This window comes from Chanodichthys erythropterus, chromosome 19 (genome assembly GCF_024489055.1).
Source record: "Chanodichthys erythropterus isolate Z2021 chromosome 19, ASM2448905v1, whole genome shotgun sequence".
NCBI lineage: Eukaryota > Metazoa > Chordata > Actinopteri > Cypriniformes > Xenocyprididae > Chanodichthys > Chanodichthys erythropterus.
This window is the reverse complement of record NC_090239.1, coordinates 36,330,577-36,349,169: the sequence shown is the minus strand read 5'-3', so window position 1 is coordinate 36,349,169 and position 18,593 is coordinate 36,330,577. Positions and strand designations below refer to the sequence as shown.

General features: G+C 43.0%; 1 protein-coding gene and 1 pseudogene across 1 annotated transcript in view; both read left to right on the top strand.

Annotated features, from left to right (window-relative positions):
• Nucleotides 1-280: 280 nt before the first annotated feature.
• The window catches only part of LOC137007883 (uncharacterized), a 135,874-nt gene continuing 117,561 nt past the window's right edge, over nucleotides 281-18,593 (top strand). Inside the window, exon 1 of the mRNA XM_067369581.1 lies at nucleotides 281-465. Within this exon, the coding sequence (XP_067225682.1) occupies nucleotides 390-465 (76 nt within the window). The 5' untranslated portion in view covers nucleotides 281-389. The remainder of the gene's footprint in view (nucleotides 466-18,593) is intronic.
• On the top strand, nucleotides 17,972-18,088 carry LOC137008366 (5S ribosomal RNA; annotated as a pseudogene).

Sequence of the window (18,593 nt, the reverse complement as noted above, 5' to 3'; positions counted from 1 at the left end):
TCTGCCATAATTCTCTCAGCTCCAGCATTACTATGTCTTTAATATCCCACAATTCACAGAAAGAATGAAAAAGCCATAAGGGATGGAAGAACAGCGGGAGTAGGAGGGCGGGAGGAGGGAGGGAGGAGGAGGGAGGTGGAGGGAGGAGGAGGAGGGATGAGGCGGAGGGAGGGACGAGGAGTGAGGGAGTTGGGGAGGAGGAGGGAGGAGGAGGAGGGAGGGGGAGGGAGGAGGAGGAGGAGGGGGGGGGATACGTCCAGGAAAAGGAGAGTATGTAAAACCCAACTCAGAGAGGAGAGAGGTAACCGGAGGAGAAAAAGGGGGAGTGAAAAGACAGGATAGGAGAGGAACGTGAGAAAGGAGAGTGAGAGAAGGATTGCAAGGTGGACATGGGTCTGTGTACTCTGCTGTTGATTTGTCTCTCGCAGACAGAGCTGACCAGAGTGTGGGCTCAGGAGCAGACAGGTAAGACATTATGAAACGCACAAAGAGATATACTGGCTTAAAAGCATGCTCATATTTACTGATATAAACATCATGACTGTGAAACGCAAAAGCATTTGAGCAGTTAATTTTTTTGTGTAATTCCAAACCAACACTCCAAACCATTAAATGACAAGTAAATATGTTATAGATATTGATGGGCAAATATTTTAACTGATCTTTTTTGTTTATGTATACTTATCCCTGTTGTTCTGTTGTGATTGACTGTTATGTTTGGGGTAAAAATAATAGCTGTAATTTTGAAATTAATCTCTTGTTTGCACATAAAATTTATTTAATAATAGACCTAATACAATTCCAGTAGACTATTTGTTGATTGATTGATAAATCAACCAACCATCGGTTGTATCTAAGTAGGCATGCATTTTAAATATATACATACATACATACATACATAACATAGTTATCTTTTATTATCTGTTATCCAGTAAAGTAATGTTGCTTCTATTTAAAGTTACATTGACTCTAACCAAAGCAAACAAACACACGTTTGTTTGTTTTTTTTGTTGTTGTTTTTTTATTATTTTTTACATTTTTGGCTTTTGCAGTCAGGTTACTGTATTTTCACAGTATGCAAGTGCTGAATATAGAGACATTCGATAGGCCTACTATACATTATTCAGAACAATACTATACTTGCAGTGCATACAGTATACAATTTATTCACCTTACTACTATATGTTGTGATTACAATAATTTTACCTAATTGCAAATTTTGTTTACTTTGTTACAATATTATTTTTTTTCTGTAACTACATGCTTTGGATGCTGTTCTCCATTTTTTTTTTTTTTTTTTTTTTTTTTTGATGTAGTGTCTAATGAATGATCTGTAAGGTTTATAATATTGACTTGCTGTGTATGATCTGAAATTTTTCGATCATTATTTGATTTTGAGCATAGATAAAATGGTTCTGAGCCAAATTGTTTGATTTGGCCAAAAGAGTCAAGAGTTCTCTGAATGTAGTTTGAAGATTTGGTTTTGTGTTTAAGCTTTTGAGAAAGTGGGTGATGGTTTAAAGAAATGTGTTTTAGCATACAAAATGTGCAGATAGGTGGGGCACCATGATCAGAATTTAGAACCTTGGTGCATGTGTGTTAATGCATACCTGGTCAGATGGTGTGTGTAAGCTGAAGGTCAGTGTTCTGCTTTATTGTGTATATCTCAATGTTTTTTCTCTCTAAGAAGCTTTATGAGTCAGTGAAAATAAGCCCCTGCTTAGAATGCTGGGGTTTGTGTCTGATACTGGAGAATACAGACAGAGCATCCCCCTTCTGAGCACACATCAACTTTATATTTAATAGTTGTCAACCAGAGAACTGGGAAAGAGCAGCACAATGTTTCTGGGTCATGCGACATGGGGTTTAAACAACAGTGCGTCCACTGTTGACCAAGGTTGGAAGTTTTAATTTTTCATTCAGGCATCCACAGAAAAAGATCAAAGTCATGTAAACCATATGCATACATGCTCTGTAAAGAACAGTCCTACATATCAGCTTGGCCTGTTTTATACGTTACCCTTATATTCTTTCTCTCTTTTTTTGACAGCACACACCCAACGCGTGTGTGTATTTCTGTCCTCCTTAGAGATACTGTATTTTTAGTAGGCCTGGTTCTTCTTCTCTCTGCCAGGCAGCTCTGCTCTACTTTCACTGGCCTCCCTGTCCCTCCCACACTTCACTGTTCACTGGGCCCTACGCATAGGTGTAAATTATATACTGAGCGTGAGATCCAACAAAATTTGTAACAGCTTTGAACAGATTTGTGACAGCTAATGAACAGATGAGGATAAAGGTTGTGTTTGAGCATGACCATACAGAAAAAAAGTACACCGTGACCTATCACACACTGAACAGAAGTAGATACTACACCTGGCCATCACTACATGCTATACACAGGGCTTAGATCAAGTGCACACTGCTAAAACTTGTTTGAAGTCAGCAACAAACCTTGCATCATGCTAAGGCTACTCACTCACAGACATTATGACAAACTTCAGACTGGTTTAAAATGTGGTTCTGCTAGTTGTTGTAGGCACACTGTCCTGGTTAACAGAAGAGCAACTGTGAGCTAGCTAATGAAATTCAATCTGTGGCTTAAAGGGATTGTTCACCCCAAAATGCTTTGCTGTTAATTCACTCACTCTCAGGCCATCCAAGATGTAGGTGACTTTTTCTTCAGTAGAAAAGCAAAGAAGATTTTTAGGTAATGGGTGTCATCATTGTGAGATAAAAAAATAAAAAATATGCTAACAAAACAAAATTAATACCTGTGGCTCCTAAAGATACACTGTGGTCTTAAGAAGCGAAATGATCGGTCTGTGCATACGTCATCATGCGACAAAAAGCTTGCGCTCCAGACTGTCATGAATGCGCTCAGGACTGTTTGCCAAGGCTGTGAATTAGAGGTAAAAAAGAGGTTGTAAATAATGTTCACTTTCTTGCATAGACCGATTTTTTAGCTTCTTAAGACCTCAATGTATTGTCAGGTGCTGCGGGTATTAATTTTGTTTTGTCTGCATATGTTTTTTTGAATCTCAAAGTGATGGCACCTATTGACTTCCATTATATGAATCACTAAGGACCATGGTTTCAGCTAAAAATAATCTTTACTGTTCTACTGAAGAAAAAAAAGTCACCTACATCTTGGATGGCCTGAGGGTGAGTAAATTGACAGCAAATTTTCATTTTTGGGTGAACTATCTCTTTAATGTCAGATTTGACGGTAACACTTTACAATAACAGTACATGAATAACCATGAACTAATACATAAATTAATAGTTACTTCAACATGAACTCATGATTAGTTAAGATATGAACTAATGAAGAGTGATCCTTAACTACGACAGGAGTCATAAGGATTCATGCATGAAAACAGCAACCTTAACTACGCGTTAATACATGTTTGTTAATTAATGCATTAATTAACATTTAGGGGTAAACTAAATAAATCAGCCTCCATAAGAGTAAACAAGAAGTACTCTGAATTTGAATTAAACGTGATTTAATACTGTCATAATTTACACTGTAATATCATAATCTGCCATCTGCAGCTTTGTGACAAATAATTGCAATGGCACATGATTATTTAGCCATTAATTACTTAGATCTGTCTAATCAAATGTGGAAAATAGACTAACTACCACTATTAAATTTAATTTGATCTAAACTGTTTTCTGATTTTTATAGTTCATTTACATTTAGTCATAGCTAAATAGTCATAGGCCTAGTTTATTCCCGGAACTAAAGTATGTAGGGTTTGTTTCTGGCGGGACACTCATTAGTGGCGCACGCTAGGAGTTCTCTTGGTGCGTTTGTTGTGTTGCTGGCATTTTAAACTAATAAATGTTGACTGCTTTGGTAAGCCGAATTAATAATTAAAGACATATTTACATGTATGTTTTATTGGGGTTTTCAAGGAGGTTATGTGCAGTTATTAACTGTATTTGTATTTTTGTCATTTAAATGTATATGCTTTGATTAGCATTAGCTTGTGGACGCTCGCGATTTTACATGTAAATGTGCCTTATGTGTGTCTTTACAGGTATGTTTATGGCTTGCTTTCAAGTCCATATATGTTTAATTATATAAATAAAAGTAAAATACAAATACTAATATTTTTTTTGTACCGGGGTGTAAAGGAATAAGGATGGCACTCTATAGTGTTTATTCATATATTAGTTAATGATGTGTGATATGTGCATCATGTCATGACTTTACTTGAGGGGGCACAATCATAATTAACTCATTATTAACTAAGCATATGCTAACATCAACTAATGGCTTGTTAATGTATACTTATGTCATGACTTTACTTGAGGGGGCACAATCATAATTAACTCATTATTAACTAAGCATATACTAACATCAACTAATGGTTTGTTAATGTATACTTATGTCATGACTTTACTTGAGGGGGCACATCATACTTAATTCACTGTTAACAACTTACCAAATTCAGCTCATGATTATCATTAACTTACTATCAAATACACTTGTACTAACACAACTATATAAGTATTCAGCCCAGTTAAGTGATGTTGTGTGACTTTTCAAAAAGTCAGAGAATGGAGGTACAGTATGATCACGGCCTGCGTCTGGATGGAGAGTGAACTTCTGAATCTGATCCCAGCAAACGCTCCCTGACCTTAGTTCATGTTTCCTGTTTGGTTATTTTTTCGGGAACCGATTCCTAAGGAACTGATGTAAGTCACAGTAGTTTAGTTTGATAGGAAAGAATATCACAAAAACCTTTTAAGATAAATAGTGTATTTAGTATTTTATATGTTTGATAAGGAGGATAAGTGAAAATAATGGCAAACTAATCATGTGCCTTTCAGTGATGTTTATAATGAAGCTGCTGATGTCAGTAGTTTAAATTCTGACAATAATAAATTGTTTAAATTTATTTCAAAGTCCAAATATGTATTATTCCTTCTTATAGAGATGTTTGATTTAGTTTACCCTAAATGTTAATTAATGCATTAATTATCAAACATGTATTAACGCATAGTTAAGGCTTCTGTTTTCATGCATGAATCCCTATGACTCCTGTCGTAGTTAAGGATCACTCTTCATTAGTTCATATCTTAACTAATCTTGAGTTCATGTTGAAGTAACTATTAACTCAGGTATTAGTTCATGGTTATTCATGTACTGTTATTGTAAAGTGTTACCGATTTGACTTATCTGTGATGGAAACATGAAGAATAATTGTAATAACTTGTCCCTCGAGCAAAGAATAGACTGGAGACGTTATGCTGATCCATACAATGCAGCAGGATTTATTTTCCTTCACATCACTCTAGTGCAAATGCGTATATTAACGTAAGTCAAGCAGGACTTCTTTTTTTTTTTTTTTGGTTCACCTAACTGGATAGGAACATTAACTATGAAATAAACATTTTGTTGCTTAACTCTTAAATGAAAACCAAAAATAATAATTCTTTTGAAATATCACATTTCCAAATTACTACAATAATGTTGTAATTCATATGAACCTTGGCTGTTGCACAGCTAGCATTTACAATAGTAGATCAAATATACAGTGGTGTGAAAAACTGTTTGCCCCCTTCCTGATTTTATTTTTTATTTTTTTGCATGTTTGTCACACTTTAATGTTTCAGATTATCAAACAAATGTAAATATTAATTAAAGATAACACAAGTAAACACAACATGCAGTTTTTAAATGAAGGTTTTTATTATGAAGGGAAAACAAAATCCAAAACCACATGGCCCTGTGTGAAAAAGTGCTTGTCCCCTAAACCTAATAACTTTTTGGGCCACCCTTAGCAGCAACAACTGCAATCAAGCATTTGCGATAACTTGCAATGAATCTGTTACAGCGCTGTGGAGGAATTTTGGCCCACTCATCTTTGCAGAATTGTTGTAATTCAGCCACATTGGAGGGTTTTCAAGCATGAACTGCCTTTTTAAGGTTATGCCACCGAATCTCAATAGGATTGAGGTCAGGACTTTGACTAGGCCACTCCAAAGTCTTCATTTTGTTTTTCTTCAGCCATTCAGAGGTGGACTTGCTGGTGTGTTTTGGATCATTGTCCTGCTGTAGAACCCAAGTTCGCTTCAGCTTGAGGTCACAAACAGATGGCCGGACATTGTCACTCAGGATTTTTTGGTAGACAGCAGAATTCATGGTTCCATTTATCACAGCAAGTCTTCCATATGGGGGCCATGTGGGTTTGGATTTTGTTTTCCCTTCATAATAAAAACCTAATAACCTTTAAACCAACATAATTTAAAAACTACATGTTGTGTTTACTTGTGTTATATTTTTGATTAATATTTAAATTTGTTTGATGATCTGAAACATTAAAGTGTAACAAACATGCAAAAAAAAAAACTTTTTCACACCACAGTATTGGCTCCCATGGTCTTTTCTTGGCCAATTCTGAAAACAGCCAAACTGTTTCTCTCGAAAATCCTTTTGTGTTAGTGCACACCTGTGGTTTTCAACTGGTTTTCCTTCCCCAGTTTTTTTTTTTTACAATTGGATATGAAGTGGTGACCAAGTACAGAGCACAATATCATACAAAATTGACAAAAACATAAAAAAAAGTGCTAAAAAAATAACATTTATGAAAATTGCTATGAATTGCATAAGACCAGCAATATGCATAATTACACTTTACAAATTTGAAAATTTATGGTTTCATGCTTTTAGCAGCCAATAATTCTTAACCACACTGTGGTTTGCACAAACCATGTCTATTTTCACTTCAAGTGAACCTGTATAATGTAGTCCAGATTGTATTTCCTTTAACTTGTGTAGTATTGTTTATGGTCTTTGATGATAGGGCTTCTGCTAAGAGAATTTGAGCCAAATGTTGAATTTGAGAAAGGAATATTTGAAAAGGAAATGCAATAATAATAATAAATATAAAGTACACAAGATTTCTTTAATTTATTTTCATAAAACACCACTTAAAAAATTCCATAATGTATGTGATGTTCTTAAATCAATGCACCACTATATGACACTCAACTTCCTGGTTGTAGTTATTTGTAAAGTAAAAGGAGAAAAGAGGAGAGATAATGCAACCGTGTGTGTATGTTATCATCCTGGTTCTGAGCCGTTATTAAAAGGGACTTATTATGCAAAACTCACTTTTATAAGGTGTTTGAACACAGATGTATGTCCACAGTGTGTGTAAACAACCAGTATATAATGGAAAAATTCCACCCACTTTTTTATTAATCCCCATAAATCATAAACAGTCTCTCCAGTAGTGTGGTTCCAGATTTTCAATTCTCTTACGTAAGAGTAGGGGAAGGCTAGCCCATGACTGGTGACTATGACAATAGTATCTATGACAATGGTATCTATGACAATGGGTCAGACCTATTGTCATAAATACCGCCCTGAGTCAAAACAGTCTGCCATTTCTGTTTCCTCGCTGTAGCAGCTGGAGATGTACAATGTATGTGCCAAAAACATTACAAATGTTCTGTTTTTGGATGTACCAATGAACATACGAGTCTCCATAGATTCCCAGCATCTGAGCCACTGAGCGTTACCCTCGGTTTCCTGTTTTATTTTGTAGAAACCATGGAAACACCAAATACCCTTTAATATATTATGTGTTTTATTACACAGGTGAGAAAATGTTTGGATTGATACAGTCATTGACAGAAAACAAATAATTTTATATAGCTCAACACAGTAAGTCTTATTGTTTAAACCTTGTTTTCTTGATTTACATCCAGTACCATGTTTTACCATGCCTAATATCAATCTAGCATACTGCAGTGTGCTACAAGTGTCTCATAGCAGCTGCTGAGTGAACAGAGAGCACTATAACTACTTTCAACACACAAATATATCTAATATGATAAAAAACGTCTCAGGTTACAGATGTAACCCTGGTTCCCTGAGTAGGGAACGAGACGCTGCGTGGTAACGCATTGGGAACCTTCTGCGTGATGTCGTCACTGAAGCACTCATGTATCTAACCAATCGCGTAGCGAGACGTCAGAGACGGGTGACGTCACGGACCAGGAAACTATAAAGCATACCCGGATGCAGAGCACGCTAGCTTCTGGATAAGTCTGAGACAAATGCTCGCAAGTATGCAGGGGGTACGGCAAGAGACGCAGCGTCTCATTCCCTACTCAGGGAACCAGGGTTACATCTGTAACCTGAGACGTTCCCTTTCGTGGGAACTGTCGACGCTGCGTGGTAACGCATTGGGAACGCTATCCCAACTGTGCCGTAGCGGCAAATACTTGCCAGGTTATCTTGGCAGAACTGATGACCCCGGAGTGGAGCCGACATCAAGGTTATAAAACCTTACAAACGTGTGCTGACATGACCAGCCAGCCGCGTCACAAATGTCACCGATGGAGACACCTGACATCAAGGCTTTTGATGCCGCCATACCCCGCGTAGAATGGGCACGGACATTCAGAGGAGAAGGCTGTCCGGCCGCATCATATGCAAGTGTGATGGCCTCGACCACCCACTTGCTCATCCTCTGCTTAGATGCAGGGCCCCCTTTTTTAGGGGACCCATAACAGACAAAAAGCTGATCAGTCTTACGCCACAGGGCAGCTCTGTGGACGTAAGTATCCAAGGCCCTCACAGGGCAGAGCAGATTTAGTTTTTCCTGATCCGGAGATTTAAAAGGAGGAGGGCAGAAAGCCTGGAGCACAATGGGACCTGGAACGTGGGTAGGGACCTTAGGGACATAGCCCGGTCTAGGATGCAGGAATGCTTTCACCATTCCTGGAGCAAATTCAAGGTATGAGGGAGCAACTGACAGTGCTTGTAAATCTCCTATCCTTTTCAGAGAAGTGATAGCAAGTAGAAAAATAGTCTTTAGAGTGAGGAACCTCTCAGGAACCTCCTCTATTGGTTCAAAGGGCGCCTCGGCCAACCCTTGTAAAACCACGGCCAGGTCCCAAGCCGGAACCCTTGTGCGCACTGGAGGCCTCAACCTCAGTGTGCCACGGAGGAAGCGAGTGACCAGGGGGTCTCGACCCACCGAAAGGCCACCTACAAGGGGAATATGAAAGGCAGATATAGCCGCAACGTAAACCTTTAACGTTGAAAGGGATAGGCCCTCAGAGAACTTTTCTTGGAGAAATGTAAGCACGTGGCTAATAGAGGCGTGGACAGGGTCCACATTAATACGTCTGCACCAGGCAGAGAACAGATTCCACTTGTATAAATAAAGCTTCCCCAGAGGTGCTGGATGGGTGAGGGAGTACCAGAGTGGACACTGGGTTGACTCTCCCGAAGCAAATAGGTCGACTTCCGCTCGACCGAAATTTTTCCATAGGAGATCCACCACTCCTGGGTGAAGTCTCCACTCCCCGGGCCTCGGGCCCTGCCTCGACAGGGCGTCTGCTCCCATATTTTGGCGCCCTGGGATGTAAGCTGCTCTCAGGGACAGCTTCCCTTGGGCCCACAGGAGGATCTGACGGGCCAAGTAATAAAGTTGGCGAGACCGCAAACCCCCCTGATGATTTATATATGGGCGACCACAGCAGTGTTGTCCGTGCGGACCAACACATGATGGCCTCTCAGGTCTGGGAGAAAGTGTTTCAATGCCAGAAACACCGCCATCATCTCCAGCCGATTTATGTGCCAGGAGAGCTGATGGACCTCCCATGAGCCCTGAGCTGGACGGCCACTCATGATCGCCCCTCAGCCCGTGAGGGAAGCATCTGTCGTAAGCATTACGCGACGACCAGAAGTCCCCAGCACGGGACCCTGGGACAGGAACCAGGGATCTTTCCACATGACCAGAGCACGAAGGCATCGTCGTGAGACTTTGATCATGCGAAAAGGATTTCCCCTCGGGGAGAATCCCCTGGTCCTGAGCCACCACTGTAAGGGTCTCATGTGCAGGAGGCCAAAAGGTATCATGTTGGACGCAGCTGCCATCAGACCCAACAGCCTCTGGAACTGTTTTACAGTGAGTGACTGGCCTAACTTCACCCCTTTCATAGCCATAAGAATGGCACTCACCCGAGCGGGAGACAGATGTGCCCGCATCGTGGTGGAGTCCCAGACTACCCCCAGATAAGTGATAGTTTGAACCGGAACTAGCACACTCTTTTTTGCGTGAATGTCACTTCGTGAATGTGCGGGGTGATAACGATAGGCCAAACGGAAGAACCTTGTACTGGTAAGCTTCGCCCCCGAAAGCAAACCTGAGGAACTTCCTGTGAGAAGGATGGATGGACACATGAAAGCATGCATCTTTCAGGTCTATCGCCACAAACCAGTCATCGGATCTGATCTGTGGGATAATCTGTTTGAGTGTAAGCATCTTGAACTTGAGCTTCTGGATTGAGCGATTTAACACACGTAAATCTATGATAGGACGTAGTCCTCCATCCTTCTTTGGAACAATGAAGTAACGGCTGTAGAAGCCTGACAGCTTGCTGGGAGGAGGGACCCTTTCTATAGCTCCTTTTTGCAAGAGTGTCATAACCTCTTGTTCCATCACCAGAGACTGCTCGGGGGTCACCACTGTGGGAAGGACCCCGTTGAATATGGGCGGGCGAGACCCGAACTGTATTCTGTAACCCTTTTCTATCATGAACAGCACCCAATTTGATATATTTGGAAGTAGTTTCCACTCTGCCAAAAAATCTACTAAGGGAACCAGTCTCTCGAGACTGGTCTCTGGTGTTTTTTGAGCACTTGGCTCGGTGATCTGACACGGCGCGCCGGCAGACAACCGAATCAAGTGGCCGGCCCTCCTCGAAGGACCGGCGGGGACCGCCGTGCCCTGACGCACACTGGGTGGCAGGGTTGACGGACTGTCCCCCTGAGGGTGCCGAAGGGGAGCGGGGATTAGATGTATTTTTTCCTGGCTTCCTCCGGAGGGGACCACCCTCATTGGGTCCTGACCCACAGATGTCAGGACCGCTTTGAAGCCTTCCTGGCGATGATAACGGCCCGCAGGTCCGTTTTGCCCTTGGAAGGCTTCTTGTGAGCGGACCGACCCGGTCCCCAGCTGTTTGTGGGGGAGCTCGAGTGGCCACGCTCACTTTCTGTTGCGCTCTGTGGTGCGCTGAGGAGCTCGTGGACGGCCGAGGCTGCTCCCGCTCAGCAGCCTCGGGGGGAATAGAGCGGCGGGGGATGAACCTCTGGAACGCCGCTGATTGTTTTTTCGCCTCCTGGAACCTCTCGACGACTGTATTTACAGCGTCGCCGAAGAGGCCCGCAGGGGACAGCGGCGCGTCCATAAGGGCAGCTTTGTCTCGCTCCCTTATGTCCGAGAGGTTCAGCCACAAATGTCTCTCAGTAGCCACCAAGGCTGCCATAGACCGGCCGATTTCTTTGGCCGTCTCTTTGGTGGCACGGAGAGCGAGATCAGTTGCCATCCTGATCTCTTGAATACAATCATAAGTGGCCTCCCCGCTCTCATCAATCTCCCCCAGCAGGTCTGCTTGATATACTTGAAGCAGCGACATGGTGTGTAGACATGCCGCCGCCTGACCTGCTGCCGTGTATGCTTTGCCCACCAAGCTTGATGTTGTTCTTAAGGGCTTGGTGGGCAACGTCGGGGCTTTTAGTGACGATGCCGACTCGGGCGAGAGATAGCCCGCAAGCGTCTCTTCAACCCGGGGCATCGCCGCATAACCGTGCCGTTTCAACCCCACTATATTGCTATATACAGACGTTTGGGGGCTGAATACGCGATGCGGACCTCGGTGTGGAGGTCCGTGAAAAACGGCAAACCCCGACGCTGGGGTAGCGACCGAGCGGGCAGAAAGCGCTCATCTAGCTTGCTTTTTGGTTTCGGTTCTGCCCGCTCTGCTGGCCAATCAATTTTTAACTTGGCCACAGCCCTGGTCACTACCTCCAGGAGCTCCTCATATGCTGGGGAAGAGGATGGCGGGTCCTCTTCCCCAGTCTCGACGCTCACCACATCAACCTCCTCGGAGGAAGAGAGGTGAAGCACCGATGCCTCTCTCCGGGGGGAAGAAACCGCAACGCGTGCTTCCACCGCCTGAGAAGAGACACTGGGGCTGGCGGGTAAAGGGCGAGATAAGGCTGGGCCCGTCTCAACCCCCTCCGCCAGCTCCATCTGCGAACCCCACGACAGCAGCCGGCGCTGCGCCTCAGCAGCAGCAGGACCCGACCCGCGGGGAACGCTCGCCGAGGCACCCTCCTCGAAGAGTGCTCGGCGAGATCTCAACACCCTGAGGGTTAGTCTCTCGCAATGCACGCAGACAGCTCCCTCAAGAGCTGCCTGGGCATGCTTAACCCCCAGACAAAAAACGCACATATCATGTGTGTCCCCGTCAGGAATGAATCTGGGGCAGGGATGCACACACTTCCTGAAACGTTTTTCCTCCGCCATTATAATTGTCTTATATATATATATATATATATATATATATATATATATATATATATATATATATATATATATATATATATATATATATATATATATATGTGTGTGTGTGTTTGTGCAACTCTTGTCCTCAGACAAAGAGGTAGTGTAATGATACGGGACAAACAACACCAAATAAGACAGACAAGATAAGATAGAGCGCTTTGTTGAAGACACAGAAGCTAGCGTGCTCTGCATCCGGGTATGCTTTATAGTTTCCTGGTCCGTGACGTCACCCGTCTCTGACATCTCGCTACGCGATTGGTTAGATACATGAGTGCTTCAGTGACGACATCACGCAGAAGGTTCCCAATGCGTTACCACGCAGCGTCGACAGTTCCCACGAAAGGGAAGTGCTGATTTTCCCCACATAGGAATGACCAGAAGAAGCGGAAGCACCGACTGCAACATAATAAATGTTACGCCGCTCTTGAGATTAGTGTAGCGCTCATCTCTCTGCTTCATACAGTACCGTTAATAATCTCATTCATGAACATGATTTCTGGCCGGGGAAGAGGCAGAGCATGGTGATTGCGAGCATTGTGGAATGTTCACAGTTAAAGTGCTTTGCGTTCGCTTTGCTTATATCTGAGGGGTAGCACTATGGTCATGGGGCTCGAGTGTCAATCTGGCTGAGGAGATTGAATTAAAATGTACTTTAAATATGAAACTAAACTGCCAGTAGGTGTCAGCAAGTCACTGTCTTAATGAGTGAGTGAGTCATTTATTCAACCGATTTGTTCAAATGACTGATTCATTCAGGAATGAAGCAAGTGATTGTCTTTATTGAATAGGTCATTTAATCATTAATTAAACTGAAAAATCCGTTCAAAACGCGGATTCAGTCAGTATAACAAAACATTTCTGTCTGTTGCATGGGGGCTCTGTTCTGCTGTTCATAATTTTGAAATTTTCGTTGGTGAAAAAAAACTAAACAATATTAACAATACTGTGTCTTAAATGTAACTCACATTGTTCATTTTATTCATTTATAAATTAAATGAACATTGCATTTGTGCTGATTTGGGGAAAACGGCACTCTTGCTTGTGTAATATTGTAATACAACTACATCTTATCATATGATATAATGAAAAAACTGGTTGTGGCAAAAATGCCTGTGTATCTTGAATGTATCACGCTGAGTAAGACGAGTAAAGAAAACACAGTATAAATATTAATTAAATTAAATATAGTATTTACATGTTGTGATATCATAAGCATCCTATTAATTTTAAATATTGTGGTTATCGCCAATACTGCTATATTGTCACACCCTAAATTAACACAATATCGATATTTCATGCTTTGAATATCACGATTATCGTCAATACTGGTATATTACGACACCCCTAGTCCCTATGGCTCGCTCGTTCTCCAGATCACTGTGTCCTTTTGCCTGACTACTGAATTTTGGCGCTTCTTCAGCTCGGGCAGAGGATACTGAATCTGGTGTTTTTGTTGTATGTGAGCTCGCTGCCTCCAAGTGTTCCTCCCGTGATGATAAAGGGGGAAACGGCAGTTGCTCGTGCAGTCAGGGCCGGATTAACATAAGGGCTAAATGGGGCTGAAGCCCCAGGGCCCGCGGGTAGAGGGGGCCCGTGATTGGCTGGAGGAAATGAGATTGACAAGTCAAAGGTGGTTGATTTGTGTCTAATAAAATAACAAGAAAAAATGATTGGAAAATATACCTGACTGATAAATCACCGTCCAATCAAAATCACTTTACAATTCGTGCCATGACATCGGGAAACGCCTCTTTGCGTTATGCTGTCGCATGTAGGCCTAGACTAGAAAATTGGCCTTTATTGCTTGTTCAGCCTCGCTGGTGTTCAAAATGATAAAAAAAAAAGTGATAGTGGTGCGCAAAAAAGGAAAAATAAGCTTGAAAGGGAGAAAAGGGATGCTAATCTTACAGCAAAACTTACAAAACCAACTGCTTCGGTTCACATAAAACATCCGAGCCAGTGGAAGACCCCGCGTGCAGCGGCAGCTCACAATTATCTTCACCCACCGACACCGTCGCCGTTCTGCGTGATTTACACGTTGAAAAAGGTGAGATAGCAGCTGCATCAAGTTATTATTTTTATTACGAGTTAAGCCCTATTCGGATCGTAATTGTTTCTCATGAAAACGTAAGGTGTTTTCAACATTTACAGGGACGAGTCGATTGATTTTATTGCTGTGGATTCAGAATGTCAGTGTTTTTCTCTCATCATCATCACCCGTGTAAAAATCCCGAATTAACTTTCCTACTGTTTTTTGACGAACACCAATGTCGAGTGACTTGTCTCCAACTATCTGCCCTTGAAGCACATTTTATCAGTTGCAGTTCTGGTGCCGCATCCGTACAACTCGACCTCGACACATTCACATCACACGTTAACACAGCGGTAGAGTTACTCACGGGACACTGCACTTATTCGCAATCAATTCTTTATTTGCATGCACTTTAAAGCCCTGCCAGTTAAACATGTCATTAGTGTGCTGTTCTGAGATGCGCTTTTTCTGACCCCATACACCCGAAGCGTGCACACAAGCCTGTCAAACAGCACCTGACTACTGGACTTCATCTTTCGCGTCTGATTGCGCTATAATACTGTCAATTACACAAAAGGTTTACATAAACACAGTTGGTTATGTCTGAAGTGAGTTGAGAAAATCGGACGCGTGCGGGTCTTAAAGTGACAGCATCCTAATAGTTAGCATGCGGACCCTTGCCCTTAAAGGGATAGTTCACCCCCAAAATTAAAATCCTGTCATCACATGCTCACTTTCAAGTTGTTTTAAACCTGAATGAGTTTCTTTCTTCTGTTGAACACAAAAGAAAATATTTTGAAGAATGTGGGTAACCAAACAGTTGCTGGTCCCCATTCATTTCCATAGTAGGAAAAAATAAATATATATAATGTGGAAATCACTGGGGACCATCAACTGTTTGGTTACCCACATTCTTCAAAATAGTTTATTTTGAGTTAATCAGAGGAAAGAACTATTGTGTCAGCAATATATGCAATACAATTTTAAAATATGTTAAATATTTTATATGTTAAATATATTTTAAAATATGTTAAATAGCATGGAATATTTAGTGTGCTTATATAAAATGATTTGATAAAATGAAATTTGTAAAAATATAAAAATAATAATAAAAAAATGATTGTGGTACAAGACACTGTGGCATGGCAATCGGATGAAAGGGGGCCCTTGGTGTTGCTATAGCCCCAGGGCCCAACGTGTTCTTAATCCTGGCCTGCGTGCAGTGGCCAGATTACACTGATCACAGAAACAAGAGACCCTCGAAACACTTAACTTGTTCATAGATAAATAGATAAATAAATAAATAAATAAATAAATAAATAAATAAATAAATAAGTTTATTTATTTATTTATTTAACACATTACATGCCCATGACGTTGACTCATTCAACTATCGCGGATGTGAAGGTACACGGTTATATGATGCTGCCTCAGATCGGAGAGACACTCGCAGGCTATCTCTCCCCTGGGAGCATATCATCAGGCATTTCAGCAGTGTTGTCAGGCTGGTACTGCACTGCACACAATGGCTGTGTTACACATGTACCTTATGAATATACACATATATCTTATGAAAGATTAAGCACAGCCTTTCATCCAGACCATTTTTGTCTGATTGATATTTAGCTGTATTAAATGCTGAAGAATTAAATGTTAATACTGATCTAATTGAGAGGTTAGATGCTTGTATTAATATATTTCTGCCTGTTCTTTGGTTACATTTAATTCTGATTAAATAGCCATCTAAAAAGATGGGACTGTGAGAGCGCCACCTCCAAAACTCCTCCTGTGGGAAGCATGTGAAGAGCTACTCAAGGTGGCCAGATAGACTGCCCTTCTTGAGGATCTCCATAATTTTAACTCATTTATGGGGAAAACCTCATTCTTTGTGTGCCTTTGTGCCCTCAACGTCAGCTTATTCGACTATCGTGGATGCAAGGGTGTGTGATTATACGATGATGCCCCAGTTTGAAGAGATGCTTTCAAGCCATCTCTTCTCTCAAGCTCATCGTCACTTAAAGAGAGAGCACTCCCCACCAAGCCAAGCATAATAACATCCACGCTGGTTGGGAAGGCGTTTTTGTCAGTGTGTCAGACTGGTGCTACTCTGCAAACTATGGCAGTGTTGCAGGCGTACTTTGCTGACCTGTTGAAAGAAAGGCTCAAAAGCAGTGTGGCGAGTCATGCTCCCACTTGTAAAGACTGGGGACCATCTTGTCGCACTCAGCAGCCTCATAATAGACCTGAAACAAAAGTCCTGAGGGTGTTTTGTGGGGTCTGTGGGTCAGGTCTGTGCCCCTTTGGGACAGGGCATGTAAAATACATCAATTAGCTCCTACCCGACACCCACACAAAACCACTGTAACATCCCCGCCACCTCTGGGGCAGTGGTTTCCAGTGAAATGTTAGATGTTCTGTCACTTCCTGTTCTCGCCCAGGACACAGAACATTTAACATCCCCCAAACACGAAGTATTAAAATGGGTACCCCTTTAAAGGTGATACAGAGGATCTTTTTGTTGACTGAGAAACCAAAGACTGTTAGTGAGTTTTTTAAATGAGCGCATGCTTAAGAACAACCCCCCTCCTTCACAGCTCATTTCGAGGGAATGCCTTCCAAAACTCGTGCACGAGGGCGAAATTCACCAATGGTGGCCACAGCTAGGACGGCGACCCACAGCGGTGTTGCTGGAGGGAGGAGCCGAGGTCGTGAAATGCTCCAAACAACCTTGGGTAGGCGTGGAAGCAGTGCAGCCGATGTAGAGGGATCCTTGAGTGAAAACAGAGAGCCGAAGGAGTGGAGTGATGCCGATGACCTTGGAGTCCACGTCGAAGTTGTAGCGATGGCCGTAGGTCCGTGGCGATGTGATGGCGATGTCTGACTCAGCCGGAGTCGCAGGACCGAGGGAGTACAGTGGAGCCGAACGCTCAATGGTCACTGCACGAGGGTGAAGGAGCAGCGGCGGAGGAGTCAGGACGATGAGTCAAGGTATAACGATGTGACCTGAGACTGGAGGCGGAGCCGCAGAATCCTCATCACCTGAGGCTGGCTCACAGCAGGCCCCAGGTGTAGCCACGCCACTAAGAGGAGGCTGGTGTAGAGCTGAGGGAGTGATGTGAGACAGCGATGGCTGGGTAGCAGGCAAGGTTGAGGGCTGGAGAATAGGTTGAACAGCAGAGGAAGAGAAGTAAACAAAGTCATTACCAGGGATTTGGAGAGGAGGTCGGAGAGGGAGGCTGGGTGGGGCCAGTTCATCAAGAATGGGGTAGACAGTCTCAGGATTTACCAGGGATAGGGACTCCTCTCCAAATTCAAAATAGTCCATGGTGCTTGCCTGGAACTCACTCTCAGTGGCGGGAGTGTGGGCGGGGCTCCCTTCCATCCCCTCGTCTTCCTCACTGACTCCCTTGGCGATGGTAGTAGCAAACTCGCACACCTGGTCAGACACGCTGGGCTGCTGTCCGGGTAATGTGTCAATGGTGCGAGGAACAAAAAGTTGTCCAAATGTGCCTTGAGGGAGCGGTCCTTCTGCTCAAGGCAGAACAACAAGCCAGCCAGCAGCCATATCACCCTGTAGCCCAAGACTGGTTGCCCACTGAAGCTAAGCAGGGCTGAGCCTGGTTAGTACCTGGATGGGAGACCTCCTGGGAAAACCAGGTAGCTGCTGGAAGAGGTGTTAGTGAGGCCAGCAGGGGGTGCTCACCCTGTGGTCTGTGTGGGTCCTAATGCCCCAGTATAGTGACGGGGACACTGTACTGTAACAAGCACCGTCCTTCGGATGAGAGGTCCTGACTCTCTGTGGTCATTAAAAATCCCATGGCACTTCTCATAAAGAGTAGGGGTGTAACCCCGGTGTCCTGGCCAAATTCCCTCCATAGGCCCTACCAATCATGGCCTCCTAATAATCCCCCAACCCCAATTGGCTCTTTCACTCTCTCTCCTCTCCACCTTCAGCTGGTGTGTGGTGAGCGCACTGGCGCCGTTGTACTGTGGCTGCCGTCACATCATCCAAGTGGATGCTGCACACTGGTGGTGGATGAGGAGAGATCCCTGATATGATTGTAAAGCGCTTCGGGTGTACAGTAGTACATATGACGCTATATAAATGCCTCATTCATTCATTCATTCATTCAACAAAAATGCGGGTGTGTACATCGTGACGGAATGAAAAGTGA